At 37.8% G+C, this 17957-nt stretch overlaps 2 protein-coding genes across 3 annotated transcripts in view; both read left to right on the top strand.

Moving 5' to 3' along the window:
• slc49a3 (solute carrier family 49 member 3) overlaps positions 1-17957 on the top strand; it is a 285285-nt gene that overhangs the window by 128210 nt on the left and 139118 nt on the right. The window lies entirely within an intron of this gene.
• Positions 1-17957, top strand: part of LOC306829255 (complexin-2-like) — a 49451-nt gene that overhangs the window by 27769 nt on the left and 3725 nt on the right. For both annotated transcript variants that reach the window (XM_079352220.1, XM_079352219.1), the window contains exon 3: positions 14449-14624. In XM_079352220.1, coding sequence (XP_079208346.1) covers positions 14449-14624 — 176 coding nt within the window. The remainder of the gene's footprint in view (positions 1-14448; positions 14625-17957) is intronic.

The raw sequence follows: 17957 nt of genomic DNA, 5'->3' as shown, positions 1-17957 counted from the left end.
TATTTTGGAACAAGACTGCTTGAAAGTTGAAAAAAAAAATCCTTAACGTTATGAAGAGATAAACGAATACAGAAATGAAATCACCCTGTTTTTGTCTCTGCAAATTCAGCTTAGCATCATTCGTTTGAGGTATTCTCCAAAGACAGTGCCATTCAAATGAGATCAAGCTCATGCTGTAATTATAAAGGATTCAGGCGTACAAGCGTTTTACGAAAGCTGTTAGTTTTGAGTATGTACATTAAAAAAAGGCACCTGCTGGATTGTTTCTTCATATCACTGGAATATTATCACAGATGCAAAAGATGCAATTGAATGTTGTAAGTTGTTTGTTTTTTTGGGGTTTTTTTTAACTGCATTATATACTGCTTGATGTTTAATGTGGTTGCACATGATCAGAACACCAGGCTCTATTGTATGTCCATTTTTTTACATCTACATCTGTCTTTAATATTGTCAATAGTTTTAAAATGGAATAACATATATTGTATTTATCTATAAAAGCTAGTCAAGTCGATTTTATAGGTAGTATAAGTGTCGTATTTGCCTGGTAAAATGCACATTTTGGATCATTTCTTATCTTACATTCATTTTAATTCAAAGCTGTATTTAGTTGCGATTTTGCAGTTTTTGCCTCGTACAGTAGACAAAGAACAAGTGGAGCCCTCTGTCATTAAATAAGGAGGCTCTTAATCACTTTGATTGTACAAAACAGGACAGTCTGTTGGAATGGTCCTCTTGTATGTGCACGTTTAGAAATTGCAGTCCGATCTGAGCCATGCTGAGCCCCACAGTCCTGCTCTTTATGTACGCTGCACCAGCTTTGCTCCTGCATGACCACTCATGCTGCGAGAGCGATTGGCATGAATTGCATTTTCATATTTCACACACTCAACAACGCCCAGAAGCCGCTCAAATCCAAGCCGCGGGGGACAAAGTTGGAGGTCAGCGTGATCTCATGTTTGAGAATTGGTGTTGGTTATTATTTAAATGAGATTACTCGAAGCTGTGATTGGTTAGTATACTTAAATGATGGTTGGGGAAAATGAGTAATTATGCATGGTTGGAAGCAAAGGATGCATTGAGCTAAGACACAGGAGGCTTTCCAAAGCCAGGAGGAGGGACAAAGTATAGAATCATCGATCCTGATATATACTGTAGCATGGAGGCAGGAGGCGGCATGGGAGCTGAAAGCATAACTGGAGGGTAAAAAAGAAGCAGAGCCTCAGGTCTTAGGGATCAATGTGTATGCATAATGCTGAGGATACAAACCCAAGGAGAATCTCAACCAGCTTATCCCTGTGGGGGTTTTCATGCTTAATGCCCATTTCAGAAGGTGACAGCAGCATTGCAGAGATCTGAAAGGAGCAGAAAGCTTTGAAAAGATGACCTTCTTCTTTGAATTTTCTGTTCTGATACAATCCTGTTTCCTTAGCTGATACATTTGTGATTTAATGTCAAATCATGTCAGCTGGTAAGGTTCTTTCTTCGTTCAAAATATGGCCCCCTTTGAAATGAATACACTTTAACACTTTGGACATTTTTTATTTTAATCACTTGTTGAATTTACAAAATTAATTTCCCTGTAATGTCAGTTTTTAACATTTTTTCTATTCCTATTTATATTAACAAATAATCATCAGAATGTCCCCCGTCTTGTAGATGATTGAGATACTTCTTCTCTAAATTATGTTTTTTTCTTTAGTTTTATTTTTATCCATTTTTACCTCTGTTCTAGTAGGATGTACCGTGGTTATTGAATAAATATTATAAAATTGACATGACAAAGGCATCAAGGGCTGTCATACTAAAGCACAAATATTAAAAACATCACAACATGGTAAAATTACAACAATTTAAAATGGTGTCTTTTCAAGAAAAAGAGAAAAACAACAAGCACATGCTACCATTTGCTTTAGTCATTGACTCAAACTGATGAGAGTAAATGACAGTCCTCAGACAGTGACCTTAGAGGTGAAAATGAAGGCGGACTGAATGATTAAAATCTGTGTTGCTAAAAGGATTTTTCTTTTAACCCCCATTTCTTGTCAAAAAGTGAACTTCAATACAAGTTTTAGACCAAATAGAAGAAGTCCCTTTCAGCTTTGAAAGCCCTGGAGCTTACAGACAAGCTCTAAGCTAAGATTCTCTCACCACATGGTTTATGACTCCCATCGACGCTTCACTAGCTATTTCAGCATTTAAATCCCTATCAAATGGATATTGATATTATCATGGCAGTGCTTGGATCATTTATTTTCCGATGATAGATCAGGAAACTGCAAAATGAAAGCCATGTCAGAAGCTGCTATATTGTCCTTAATGTGAAAGATTCTCTCAGCTGTACGAATGATGTGGAGTTTTATTGCAGAGCCAGTATTCGCAGTCATGTGGGAAACACTGGAAATGTGAATCTTAGACTGATGGATTCTCCTGAATATATAGCCCTGGGTTGATGTATTAGGCAAAGGGCCCCCTTTTTATTCATGCAGAGGAAAAGTTCAAGCTTTTAACCCTCATGCTCTCATCTAAGGATTTCCAACAGTGAAGTCTATGCAGGTGATAATTCACTATTAAGAAAGGAGACAAATTAACTTGTTAACCTGTAAATTGGCTCTCTCATGATGCTAGTCGAAGGTGTAAGAAGTCACATCTTGGGTGTAAATAAAGTGTCTGAATTGAAAATGTTAATAAAGTGCAGGATATTCAGACAAATATGTGATAAAGTAAATCACCACACTCAAGAAGTTGATGGATAACAATGCAGATCTTAATGTATACATGTTTGAGAGTTGTTTGAATGATTACACTCACACTAAAGAACAACTGTGGGTACAATGCTTTCATTCTATTTTCTATCACAATGTCCATTGTTCTTAAATGTTCCTAAATTTCTGACGCACTTAGAGACAGATGCATTTTTCCAATAAGCCTAATTAAGCAGTAATTAATGTCTGCTTGGTTGACAAATCGGATTCTCGTATGTGCCACTTATTCCTAGATCCTATCTTAAGGAAATTATTACAGCAATTATTGAGCTCTGTAAAGAGTGGAACAAATCTCTGTCACATTGGACTCTGACATAATTGCTTCCGGGTTTCTTACCTGACAGAACAAAGCAGACGGCAGCAACGCAACACAAGGCAGTTATCATTAGGCCTTGAATGATTTTCAAGGCCTAATGATAATGATTGCTTGCATAAATTAACATCCCTGCAAGGACTGTATTGATTAACATTAATTAACTTTAAATAAGCGTCAAATAGATAACCTTTTAAAAAGTCTTTATATTGTCAGCATGAATGTTTTTTTATTCCCTTATAGGACCTATAATTTCATTCTAATAATCGTGGCAAATTCTGCCAGAAATAATGTCAGCTCTAATCAATAAACTCTGCTTGAATGTGATACTATACTCTTTACAGTTTGGAGAGTTTCCTCTTTCTCTGTCACATAACAGCATCTTAATAAAGTGAATTGCCTTTCTACTTTGTCATTGTAAGTGCAAAAATGAGCTGTAGGTAAACATTAAGTTCTAATTGGAGGACCAAAAGGTTTAAAAGTTGACAGAGCAAAACAACATGGATTACTTTGGAGAGAAAACAACAGTCACAACAAGGTATTAACTGTTCTGCCTTACAGATGACACTCTAAGCTAGTCATATTATTTTGTTTCCCCAGTTTAAAAAAGGGTTTTAATTCCAAGACAAAATGGCATGTATGAATAATGAGAACTTTGCTCTTCTTAAGACCAAGCGTTGACCGTGAAGGAGGACATGAAGTGAGTCAAAGCAGCCAGCAGCTCAGTACTTTATTATGGTTTGGTGAAAACAAAGACATGTTGTCCTTTCTAGATTTTGAAGGAGCCTGTCTTCTGTGGTTAACAACTACCAAACAGGCAATAAATGAAGAAACAGTAAAGAATAGCATTGAGGATGAAAACTTCCACAAAGTGACTTTGCATAATTCAATATTATAAACGATACCCAAAACAGTATCAATTAGAAATACGCTGTTATTTTTAAAACTGCTTTTATAGAGTACAGATGACCATTGGATATGGTGTTCACACAAGTGGGATTTAACAAATCATTGGCCACATACAGTACATTTACTTAATTCATCTTCCATTCCAATTGGATGGTTTTTGCCAGATTTGAAGAATTTCCCAGCAGGAATTCCTGAGATGTTGACTCACAAGACTGGGATGAATACACTAAAAAAAGTCCCTTAATGCCCCCATACTTATTCAACTCATGTCTACTGGGAATAAATATCAAAGAATAGACACCTAGCCCTCTGTGTCTTCAGGCAGTTCTGCACACTGGTGTCATGTGAATTACCACCAAGGTTGTACACCATAAGGGACCACTTGATGGATTTACTATAGCTCACTGAACTGTCAAGACAAAGAAACATTCTTTAATATAGCAGGTGGAAGGAAGTAGATTCCCTCACCTTGGAGAAATCCACCTTTCCAAACTTGAATATATTCCAGTTCTGACAGTAAATAAAATGAATAATTGACTACATCAAAATGTGCATAATAACCATAAAACAACAAAAATGCATTGTATTACTCTATAATAAACCCCAGGCGTTTGTCCTTGAATGCACTAATACTAGGCACAAATACTCATTATGTTAAAGAAGTCAGCCTTAATACCTTTTCTCTCACACAGATGCATTTAATGAGGCGTCTAAAAGGCTATTTTTAGATATTCCCTTTAATGTAAGCACATGCACGGATCAGAAAACCAGACATAGCACTGGAAAATATCTGTGGAGTAAAGATTATGCCTTTAAAGTACTGTCTGATACCTCATTGATCCCTGTGAGTGAAAAATAAGTCCCTTGTCGACATGGTGATGGAGGTCAGCCATAATAGATCTCCGTTCTAAATCAGCTCAAGGGCACTTCAGCATCGACGAGACAGCAGCTCAACACTTGAAGTCAATAACATGCGATCAACACAGCCAAACAGGTTCATATGTGTTATGAGCTTACAAACACAAGTCCTCACCTTACATGTTCACCAGCCTTATTGAACTATGACAATCACTGTCGTCCAATGATGGATTGATGGATGGATTTAAATGAAGGATATTACATCAGATGTTAACACCTGATACTAAGTTTAAACTATGGGCCTAATTAATGAACAAATTCCCTTGCATTTTGCCTTAAGCATATTCCATTGCTCTTTTATACCCTTATCCTGTTAACTAGGAAACGCTTAAAAGATTTCACAATGAAGGCAGACATCTAACTGTTTTTGTCAAGCTTCATTTCGGGACCAACATATTGTTCGGTGCATTCATTATTTTTCCAGAACTGTATAGTTTTGCAACACACCTCACAGTAAGTAGTAAAAAATCCAAGTAAAAGTTTGAGCTTCTGAATAAAACAGACATTTCACTACAAAACAAACAAACAAAAGAATTAGCAAGAACGCTTTCTTGTCATATTCTTAAAATATGTACTGGATTTTTGAACAGGATTTTTGTTTGAAGAGAGGCACAGTGTTTAGTATGTTGTGTCTGTTAATGAGACACATAGGTCTTTTGCACAGAAGTTTTTCCTTGTAATTGATGATGCAGGAGCTCTTCAAGTCAAGTCAAACGTTGATTGAATTACCCATGAATAATGTATTTATTTGAGTTCGTAATCTGAAGCTGAGACTGTCGTTAAATAACTCTAATAACTCTAATAAAACTAAACAGGTATTTGTGCTTACAGAAGAGAGGGTATTACAATGCTTAGTACATTTTTTGCAGGTTTTGTTTACTGTGCTGTACACCCTGTATGCCTATGTTAACAATAAACTTTACTCTGATTTCAGTTTTTAGTTTTCTTTCGTTTGCCTCTTTGGTGGTTAAAGCCTGCGGCAGCGTCACATTTATAACTCATTACTGCAGTGACTCCAGAGTAATTGCTTATGAAGTTGGGAGATTCTTTCAAGTGATCTCTGGCACACAACCAAAAGTGCTGACCGAAGCTATCATGGATTGTTAGAGCCCACTTAAACACACATAGTACTTATCTCTAACAGTTCAACTTCATTCAGCCCCGGTTATCATTTAATGAGTGATGATAATCTTCATGAAAGTGGCTGCAATAAATATTTTAATCTGGTGAAATTGTTGCTTTTTTATGTATTATAGTTTTTAAATGCAATCTATAATTTGTGTGATAAGAGATTCTTTCCACCAATCTTTCTGAGAACTGTATCTTTTGTAATCAGACATACTTCCTGGACGATACATTGGTTTTCTTATGTTGAGTTCTTAATGTAATATTCTTATTTTAGATTATTCAGTCTAAGTTTAATATAATTTTTATATAATATTATAATATTTACATGACTGATTGACTGGTATTTATCCATTTCAATGGGCACATTATTCTGCAAAAACTATTGCAAAGTAATGGCATGTTTTTGTTGACCTGCATCCTGTTTTTGTGTGTACGTGTATGGATGGATGGTTCATCTCATCCTAATAGTGCCAACCTTAGGGGTGATAAATGTGGCTTGTCTCTGCACACTTACCACCAAGGCTACAGTCCTCGAGGCTGTCGTCCAATGATAAGGTTTGCAAAAGAGAGATAAAGCACAAGAACAGTGCACCCTTGGACTATATTTCCCATGTACCACAGAGATTAGTGAGTTACGCTGTGACAAGCCACTAACACTCCAGGTCTGCCTAGTGTCCTCTTTTTATTTATTTTTTTGTTCTACTTTTTCCAAAACTTCTGCCATTACCTTTTTGTGTTTCTTAATGACGTCATTTGGTCTGAAACTGAGGGTCCTACTTCTCTTCACCTACACCTATGCTGGGTAATTCATGCCTTTATGTCAGTGTAGCTTCTCAGATAAACAACCAGTGTGTGTCCCTTCAGGAATGGGCAACGCATTATATTCAAATTGTGCTGCCCTGGAGAAATTCTCAATCTAGGATTAAATTTACACCAGTGAAGCATCTGGCTTCATATTTACATTCACTTACTATTATGCAATTAGAGTAGACCATTGTTTCTTTATCAAGTTTTTACATTGTAATTTTTTTAAGAAAAGTAAATATTAAAAAATAAAGCAACAAATGGGAACAAATTGGCAACCCATGGCTAACAGAATGGATTTCATGATGCAACGTTTCACTAGTTTTCTTCTTTAATTTAGTTATCATTTTTAAACCTTTGAGGCAGTTTGGCTTTTTCTCATCGACATTTTAAACAGACACTCAAAATCAGTTTAAACCCTAAAGACATACTCTTAGCAATGTGAAATAACAAACACTAAAATGGAAGATGATATATGGCATACTCAAGGGCACTTCAGAGGAGCTCAAACCTGGCACCATCCAGTTATAAAGCAATCTCTCCCTGGTCAGTCTGTTACTCTTGCCAATATAAGCAATGTTTTGTACTGAGCTGTATTTTTTCTTTATCCAAGCCAAATTGTTGTTCAAGCTCTCCAAGGACAACTGTTTTCAAAAACCAAACCATTCTCCCTGATGGAGTCAATAGTTGTCAAGGACCGGCACAGACAGCTCAGTGTGAAAAGTGACTCAGTGCTGCTTTAACAAAAGATTTTTTTGCCCGACTTTTCGAGGTTTGACATCGTTAAAGCTCAGTGTGGGAGTTGAAACAGCCACAGATTTTTCAAAGCTTCACAATGCAACCATGACTTCTGTGTATCCCTTTGAAGAGTTTGGAGATGTGGATGTGAACCTTTGTAACTTTTCTAAACACCCACCTCTTTACCTGTCAAGGCACATTCAAAAGCGAACAACAAAGTAGATTGTGTTGTCCTCGAGACTGCATTACCAGTACAGACAACATGTGCTATATGTGCAATGAGATTAAAGATTTTAAGGTTGATGCACTGTGTATGTGTCAGGTGATAACGTTTTTGCTCTGGTTGAAGAGACTTTGATAGACCCAAACAGAGGCATTTTTTGGATACATGGTAGCCCAAATACACTTTTTTGAACAATCACGAGTGGAGATAACATGAGTGTTAAATGCATACTAAAAGCTACTTTGTTTTTCTCAACTCTGTTTTCAATGCAATACTGGAAGAAAATGTATAAATGAAAGTGTTTGTCACTGGTATATTTTCAAGAACACTGCAAACATCCCCCATACAGTTACAACAAATAACACCATTGCATTATATATGTCTAATAAAATGTAAGGTGCCGGTGGCCTACAGGTCAGTTAGCATGATCCATATACGAAGGCTACAGTCGTACAAGTGGACAGCCCTGGGTTTGAACCTGACCTGTGGCCTAATCATGTTGTTCTGCACTCATTTTCTCCTTGATTTTAAGCTTTTCCATTGTCCTGTCTCTCTAATACAGGCACAACCAGACCAAAACAATACATCTTTAAAAAGCGTAAAATATTCTAAAGAGCAATAACATTAAAATATTTGTATGTGATCATTTTCGTGCCAGAGGAAAAAGGGTCTGACACCCAACTCCAAACTAACTTGGCCTATGAAAGACACAATTGGCCCAAAGACAAACTGAAGACAGGACAACAACCAAAAAAAATCTCATGTTTGTTGCATGTAAAAACCCATGAGATTTTACCACACGGTAAAAAAAGACTAAGAGTCTCTATCTATTTTTTGTGTTATTCCGGAGACCCGAGGGTACATACTTCAACTGAGAATCAACTCTTTGAAAAGACACTGAAAGAAAGAAGAACAGAGCTCATAATTCAGTCTGTTCTCTTTGTAATCGGCCATGTTGTTGTCTGCTTTATGCTTCCCTCCCTGGTCTCCCCGGTGGGAGTCTGCACCACCTTCCTGCCCGGCCCCGGGGCAGGAGGCTGATGATGAAGGTCTGGACGTCTTGTGTGGGGCGGTGGGGGTTGAAGAAGGGACTCGCTGGTCGGCAGCAGTGGGACTTCTGAGGACTGGTGACAGATGGGAGAGCAGGAACACAGAGTCCTTGAGCTGGTCCCGCTGTTTTTCCTCGCTCTAATACACCATCTTTTTTTTCCTTTTTCTTTTTGCAGAACCCCCTGTTTCTCTTTCATCAAATCTATTTCCCTCTCTTTCACAAAATCTTTTGTTTTCAACACCTCTGTCATCTCAACCTCAAAAATGTTCAGTTTTTAACATTCTTTTCTTTCTCTTCTCTTTGTCGATTTTCATGCGATAATCTAAGTCTCTTTTGTTCCACCTTGCTGTCCTTTCTTTGTGCTTATCATTTCAATTTTTGTCCTAAATACCATTATCTTTCCTTCTTCCTTTTGAGTCACTCTTCTCTTGTCACTTTTGCACACTCATTTTCTCTGTTGAATCCTCTAATTTGCATTTCTGCGTTTTGAAAGGATGTTGTAGTTAACCCTATTATTCTGTCCTTGATTTTTTTTCTTCCCTCCCCCATCCCTTTTTTACTCTCCCCGTCACTCTTTGCGTACCTTTAGGCTCCTCAGAGGAGCGTCTTCTCTTCTCATGTTGTCTTACTCGTCCTTTAGCGTGAAACATGCAATTTATGCACACACACACACCAATACACACAAGTGGAATTTCCTCTTTTCATGAAAAGCACTTTTAGGACACACACTCGATCAGTCTCCTTGCTTTGACAGTACCTGTGCACTCTTGCTGTGACACACTCTTCTTGCATTCACACTGGCAAAGTGGGAATTTAGAGTTGTACATTTTGTTCTCGATTTGAACACCCAGTTGAGCTTCATCTACACACAGACACAAACACACACAAAAAGATACTTCCAGATCTTTTCTCTCATGTTTCATCCCGCTCTCTGAATCTAAAGCTGGTTTTTAACTTTCCACATTTAAAGCCACAATGTCAGCTGACCATCCATTACTTCTCAATGTCTTTAAAATGTCAACATTTCTTTCTTTAACACGAGCCTTTAGACTTCTGCTGACCTTGGATGTCTTATTAAAGCTGTTGTGAGATAGCATGGTTACTGAGCTCCCCTCTGCCCAGGCTCCAAATGTCACTAAGCCGGTTAGTTGCATACAGTCTGGTATTGCAAATACTTCAAATGTGGTTAAAGCTGCATAGAAGGGCGATGTCTGTGATGTTTCTAGTCAGCCAGTCTGCCACTTTGATCCATATGAAAACATCGTCAGACCTTAATGATGATGTTGTTGTTGTTGTTGTTGTTCAATCTTTAATCAATAGTTGGACCTCATTAACAACCAAACATGTTATAAGTTATTCAAATCATATACAGTAAAAGAAGCTTACAGTCTATTACTTACAAACCTACGAACCAACCTACTACTCACAAGCTCCCTTTTATTTTGAATTTATAAAATTTGAATATATTTGTATTGGAGTGGATTGTCTAGATGGAAGACAATAAATGTGCTTGATGTTTGAGACTGAAAATGTTCTGAAGCATTTCAAAATCACCTTTCAAAACTCTAATTAAAACCTTATTTGTAGTCATTGCTATTAATCAACACTTTTCCTTGTACTGCTTTTCAGAATGTTGTTGGAATAAGTTATCCATTGCTCTTTCTAATTAAGTAGTTTCGCCTGTGTCTTTCTTTTTTCACAGTAACCATGGCTCTGAGCTCTGCCTCTGGAGCTTTCTCATTGTGCTTACAGCTCCCAGTTTCCACAGCTGGTAGCGCTTCATGACACTAAGACTTTTGGGAACAGCAACTGTCTCACTCGGCTACACAGCAACTTTGTCACAATCAGACGAGCTAATTAGCCCTGAGCATCGAGATTAGTCATGTGGAGTTTTGGTAGAGGCATGGAGATATGATAAAGTGGCATCAACTGTAACAGTGGACCAGAGATAAGACTTGTATCTGCCTGAAATTAGAGCTTTTTCATTCAGACTAATGCAACATTTTCTAAACTGTACGAAGTGAACAGATTCTGTTCTCAGAGTTTAAAGCTACTGCATCATACACTCATATTGTTGTTGACTTTGCATGCATTTCTCTATCACTTCAGTTCTAGTGAGAATGGTCCATTATGGCAAGAAAGTAGAACGACATATTAAGGCTGGAATAAGAGACAAAGTGGGTAATGCTTTTTTTAATTTGAATTGGCAGGCTCCGAAGTTTCACAAGTTTTAATTTTCAGAGTTTCCCTGTTCAGCTCGGCCAAAGATTAATGTATTATCCCTGTAGACATGAGGAGTATTCTCAGCAGGCGTCGACTGAGCCTCTGAAAAGATCACTGTGAACACAAGTCAGGAAAATCTCCTCTCTAAAGTCAGTGAAAAGAGTTAGCAGATTCATTCTGTTCTAGTTTGGCCAAAGGCAGAGCTCAGGGAGCAAACAAGAATCTTTAAGAGATATTCCTTTGAGAGTTCCTGCAAGAAAGGAACTCTCACGGCTCTGCTTTTCAGCACGCTAATTTCCATGTCATTAATAATAAAACTAGCTTTTACGCATAAATTGTGATATGATTAAGGTCCGAAAAGATGGCATACCTTTTTTCTTTATTTATCGCGTGCCATTCCGTCCATTTTGGAGCATAGTTGTTATGTTCTTCCTGCTTTTGGAATGATGGAAACACGACACCTTTAAATGTCTCATTTTACTTTAAAGACTTAATATCCACCTTGTGAAATCAGACATTTCACTTTTAATCGTTCCATTTAGTTATTTTCATTTACTTTTTTCATCCATAACAAGATAATGTCTTCTGTGGTGACGTTGTGATTTTCAACCTACCAGAGGTTCTTCATTTCTTTCAAAGTAAAAGCATTTTATATGGAAACAGGAGGTAAAGTAAACTTAGCATAAGACAGTACAACGTCATGAAATAAGCTGACTGAAATCGATAAAAAAAAAAGAATTTGCATCGAATTTACAATCTGTCCACATTAACGAAGATGAAGGTGATCTGTGTTAAAGCATGGTGACAAATGTAGCCTTTTCTTCATGAATGACTAACAACAGGTGGTTAATTCATGAATCATTTCTAGGTTATAAAAACATAGCAAAGAAAAACAACTCCTGAGCCTAATGAGCTACTTAAACTGTGATGAGAAAACTGAGGAAAACCACCAATAAGACAAAAAAGATCCAATCGGGAGTAAACAAAAAAGGAAAGAAAAAAACATCCCCATAACCTTTTACAGACAGATTTCTGGCACATAAATATGTTTTTCATGAACTCAGATCAGCTTAGAAAACAAGAAAAAAAATGGAGCTTTCTTTTCATACTATGTAAAATCATTCATGTCTATGCCATGTAGAGTTTTTTTGTATAAACTATTATCATTATTATTATAGATTTTTTTTAGAATAAAGAAAAAAAAACTGTGGATACACATAAACATTATGCAAGCAAAGGACTAGTGACAAAAAATGTAGAGCTTGGCAACTCATCATAATCATGTTATTTGATTTTGTTAAATCGATATGGAAAATCCAAGTAATAATGAATGTAATGCACTCTTTGCATGCCAACATGTCCTGTTGTCAGTACACAAGGAAGTTCCTGTAAAAACACAAAACACCAACATGTCTGTTTATTAATTAGTAGCTGCTCTGCTTTGTGTGACCAAGGACCGGGCCTTGTCCTGTCCTGGCCCGTCAACATGGCAAGTTCGGACCGCAGCCAAAGACCTCAAGGTCGCTGCTGTCTCATCAATTTCACGGCTCAAGCAGATGGCTGTGTCTTTGAGTCGTCCCTCCAGAGAGCCTGCAAGCCTCAGCGTAGTGGGCAAGTAAAGACCGGAGCACAGACACAAGGATGCGTAACTAGTGAGAGGAAGAGAGCTGGAGTCTGAGCGGGAGCACGAGAGAACCAGGTGTGGTTCAGGAGGTCCAGATTTTTTAAAAGTTAATTTCTTTCCTGTGAGATGGGAGTGAGAATGGAGTCAGGGTGGGTTCAAGGGTTCATCAGGTATCTGTTAGAGCTCTGGCTTGTTTCCAACCCCTGAACTGGAAAGAGGAGCTAATGTCTCTGATGTGAGAACACAACGACAGTGCACTATATCAAGGTTATGTGCAACTTCTTCAACTCTGGCCCTTCAAGTTGTTATAATTAAAATGGTTAAATACCAACATGATTTTTCCTAAGGGTTTTATTCATGACATTTAAACCACACTGTTTTTATTCCTTTAGGGGAAATGAGAGTACGCTCTGCTAGTTCTTCCATGAAACGCTTGGAGCAAATCAGAGTGTGACAGTTAAAGTATTTTTTTTTAATAAGCATGGTTATATTGTGTTTATGTTAACATTTGTCATCATCATGTACAAAACAGCACGACTTTACATCTTCCAACAACTAAAGCAAGCAATTGTTGTGCAGGTCCTCAAAAATGAACACTCTACGTGGTTGTAAGATTCAGCATGCACATTAACAGTAGGGAGCAGTGTAGAGGCAGTGGTTGACATGATCAACACAGCAGCATGGACGAAAGACCAAGTCCTCAATTATCCACATCTGTACAATGTTTCACTGGCACAACACAGTAACAAACAAACCTGTCAGAATAGCTGGCGACAAAAGTTTACGTTTAAACTCGCAAAAACAAACGGTGAAAAAGTGCAGTGCGTTTAACCTCCGTTCTAAGAGGCGGCTGGTAAGTAGAGGACACACCTGTTCTTAAACTGGATATAAATTGTTTCATATTATTCCCAGCCTGGGAAGCAACACCAGGCATGTGTTGACATGAAGTATGTCATTTGATGCCTGAAGCTCTTAACAAATACTCCATATGACTAAAGGAAACATGGTAAATAAAAATGCATGTACTTATGTCGGCCTGAGAACTCTTGTGGATGGTCTGTTGACAAAAACATGTTTAAAGAGGAAAACCAAGTAAAATGGCATTTTATAGATTTTATTATCATTATATAAACCTGAAAGATTTACATTTGTGTTATGAACTGACTGCTCCAGAGCAAATAGGGGATATTTGCTTTACAACATCTTAGCATTTAAAGCTTTCAACAAAGACGTATATAATGAAGGGATCAATAGCACAATCCAATTTGTTTATTATTGTCCTTTGTACGACACTCCAACCCTTTTGTTCCTATAGGTCTTGACCCAATGTCCAAGTGGATGCTTAGCTTGAGATAAAAATGTACCACCATGAGCAGCACAAAGGCAATCAAGAGACTAGCTAATGATTTATAGCGGCTTCTTTTATCTCAAGCGTTTTGTTCGTGGGGCTCACCTCTTGTTCTTTTTATTGTCAGACTCTTTTGTCTTTGGTTCAGTCAAGGGCTGATCAAGCTGCTCTTTTACTGGCATGAAAGAGAACTGAAATACAAAGACATCTCCACTGAATCATTTCAATGTGAGATGTTCCACAGTCACACCAAATGCTTAGCAACATCTGATTGCTGAGATCTGTTATTCACAATTATCCTGAATTGCCAGTGTCATTGGCCAAAGGTTTCTGCTTGATGTTTGTTGAACTCATCGCATTTCCCTCTCTCTCTCTCTCTCTCTTTCTGTCATCATCAACAACAGGGGCCACCAAAGACATGGGCAAGATGCTCGGTGGGGAGGAGGAGAAGGATCCAGATGCGCAGAAAAAAGAAGAAGAAAGGCAAGAGGCGCTGAGGCAACAAGAGGAGGAGAGGAAGGCCAAATATGCAAAAATGGAGGCAGAGAGAGAAAACGTCCGACAGGGCATCAGAGATAAGGTACAACGAAACCAGAGTCCGAGGTTACTTTATAAACTTAAGATTTTATTGAGTTTGAAACAATGCACACCTGCTTTTTTATTTCGCATCCAAATGAATTTCAGTTATAAAAGCTTTAACAGGACTTTGTTAAGAGTCACTCTTTCTCTTTGCAAGCCCATCTTGTATTTGATACCATTGATTAACATTTTACTACAGATTAATTAAACAGTAAGCATGGATTTATCAAAGCCCTTTTATATGTAGATGAATATTCATCTTGACATTGCTTATAATTAATTGAATATCTGACTTGAACACTCCCTAAGGCCAAGCTGAGTTGAAAACTTTCCGTCTTTGGAGTTTGAGGATTGGCTGCACACTCCACTGAATACTCAGAGATTCTTGGTTTGTCTTTGGCACAGTCGTGAAAGAAAAGGGAGGAGGGCGACAGAGCGATATGACAGGATATCTTTGGAAAGTGTTTGATTATAGCGAGTGGAGAAGGACCGACTAAGCGTGACTGTCTTCACTTCCACTGATGCAGGCCTGTGTCGCTGTGAAACAAGTGTGAACGGGAGAGAGGAAGACAGAATTTGACAGATTGCAAGAGAAAGAATCACAGCGGCATGAAGAGAAAACAGAGAACAAACAAGGGAGCAGAAGGATGTACAAAGGAGATATCCATCAGTCAACACCACAGTGTTTATTTTTTTTACAATAAAGCAAAAAATCAAAATCTCTACCAAGTTTTGAGTTAAAATTTGTGGTCACCTAGATCTGCTTTGTTTGTCTACCTCTCTATTAGTCTTTGTAGCCAAAGTGAGCAGAAGCATACTGTATGATTCCTCATCATCGACAATTCTAAATCTGCTCTCTCTTTAAGAAGCATCTGTTTTGAATTAGTATGAGGAGCCATTAGGGACATAATTCAGACTGATCTGTACATTAACCAAACTCTTTCAAATACTATTCTTCAAACATGGCACACATTCAGGGGTACTGCTGTTATATTTACAATTACAAACTCTTGTCAAATACAGCAAAGACATAAAAAGCTTTCACACATCCACTACAGCTAAAGTATACAATATGAAAGGCTCTGGTTGTGAAACATCAACGTTTTCTTTCAATTACATGTTAAATGCAGCCGTCCTTCTAATCTGAAGGAAACAGGGAGACTCAACACTGAGGCGTTGATGTGCTCCTGCTGCATTTGAGGTGTACTGTGTCCCTGCAGGCTGGAGACTTTAAATGGGAGAGGTAATTGTCAATCACATTTAATTTGGCAAATCAGGGGCCTGCAATTACATTTCAATCCAAAACAAATTTTAATAATAAACAGTCTTAGTTTAGTTGTCAATCACAAGTTATGGCTTTTAGTCTATACAGCTAATACTGAGCCAATGCACTTGGTCAAAGTAAGGAAAAGCTACTGCCATTCATTTTTCTCAACAAAACAATAAATTAAATCATTTACACATTCATGTGATGAGTACTAGCTGCAGCTGTAAGCATCCCAAAAATACTGATCAGAGTGTAAAACATGTTCTGCTTTGTCTTTCACTGCCGAGTCTATTTACTGCAGCTTCCTGCATACCCATATTGACTAGAATGATAATTTGCTTTTAAGGATTAAGATTAGAGTTACAAAAGAAAGGTCACAAAATAGCAAAAATGGTTTTGAGAATTTGGAAGAAAATGAGTCCAAATGGCTGCAGGATGACTCATTCAATTGAGGATGTTTTTTATTTTTTGGAGGCTTGAGCCCATCGCTTACAATCCATTTTTTAAGGGAATTGTACGAAATATCAAAACTTGATGAAAGGATGGTAAAGTTTAGCTGCATGCAGAATTTATTAAATAGAAAACAATGGCGTTTAAAGTCAGTGACTTTGCTGTTCTCAACAGCACTCGTCCTCTAGAGATACACACATGGCCCCATGCACAACTTCACAGCAGAAATGAACACTAGCAGGTTCCCTTTCAGATATTTATTGCTCCAGAATCACATTAACGTGTTCCTTGGAGAGCAGCAAAGAGGTCATGCTAGAATCCAGCTCATTTCCCGCGTCCTTGCCACAAGATGAACCTTTCCCTCAGCATGTTGACGTCCCTATGACCTGAGACCTTTTTCCTGAAGTCCAACTGTATTGATTTTTTTCTACAACTGGGACCACACATGCACACAAATCTACTGTAGTCGACTGCTGAGGCACATCTAGTTAGTTGTTCTTACTCAAAATTTCTCCTAGCACGGTTCCATTTTGTCTTTGCTGCATCAGTCGTACTCTCTTACCCACCATGCCTTGAACAAAACAGGCATATTGTATTTCTATCCAACTGCATCCTGTAATAGATCCTCTGGTTTGAATAAGCCTGGTGGCAAGTTGTATTTAATCCTGAGTTGTCGAAGATGGTTGGGTGTAAGAGGTTCACAGTTGTCTGAATTTGTAGTTAATGGATGACCAGTATAGCCTCTGCCGCACAGACGATTGTGTGAAAAGAGTTTGTTGTTTTAAACTGATGACCATATTTTCTTTACAAGGTGAATGAGCGTTTCCCAAACACCACTGTGGTGTTCACCTGAGGGTGGGTTAGATATCCATTAAACACCCTTCTGCATGCCCACAAATGGCTCCAACAACGGCAAACATGAAACCAGAACTCTCTTCGTCAAAAAACACAAGCTGCCAGAAATATTTGTTTCTAATTATATTCCAGCTAAAATAATTATCCTCTGCTCACCATCTGCTTGGATTCATTGAACCTTCAAGCTCAATTAGAAAAGAAGTGTTCAGACTGACATGCAGCATTATGGGTAAATTGTCTGAGCTTGTCTGGACTTGTTTGTTTCCTGCTGTGCAAAACTTTGTTTTACCAAAGTATCTTTTTTTTGTGTAATTGTCTGGCCTGTTGCCAGAAAAGAAGAGTTTGTGTATCTGACTCAAAGCAAAATATGCAGAATCACCGGTTAATCAGACAGAGCAACTCAGCTTTTAATTTGCAAACAATAGCAATTAATGTGCAGGCTTACATATTTCCATGATACTGCGGTTTTGTTACAACGTTTACAATTATGTGCTTAAAAAACACTTCAACAGAAGTTAGTGCAGCCAGCAGTTATGTTAAATAATTTTCTCTCGACCACCAGCTGAGTTCTTCTGAGATCCAAGCCCTGTAAATTTGCAATAAACGGTGCTTAAACTTCATTAAGCTGCATCTGCTAATTTGTGCAAAGGGAAAAATGAGAATTACTCTGCTTCTAATCGTTTGAAACCAATTCACCTCATATGCATGTAATGATCATGTCACGTCTCATGCACTGCTGTTTTCAGAGAAAATTTAAAAGTC

The sequence above is a fragment of the Symphodus melops genome, assembly GCF_947650265.1.
Source record: "Symphodus melops genome assembly, chromosome: 9".
Taxonomy (NCBI): Eukaryota; Metazoa; Chordata; class Actinopteri; order Labriformes; family Labridae; genus Symphodus; species Symphodus melops.
This window is presented reverse-complemented; position numbering and strand designations above follow the sequence as displayed.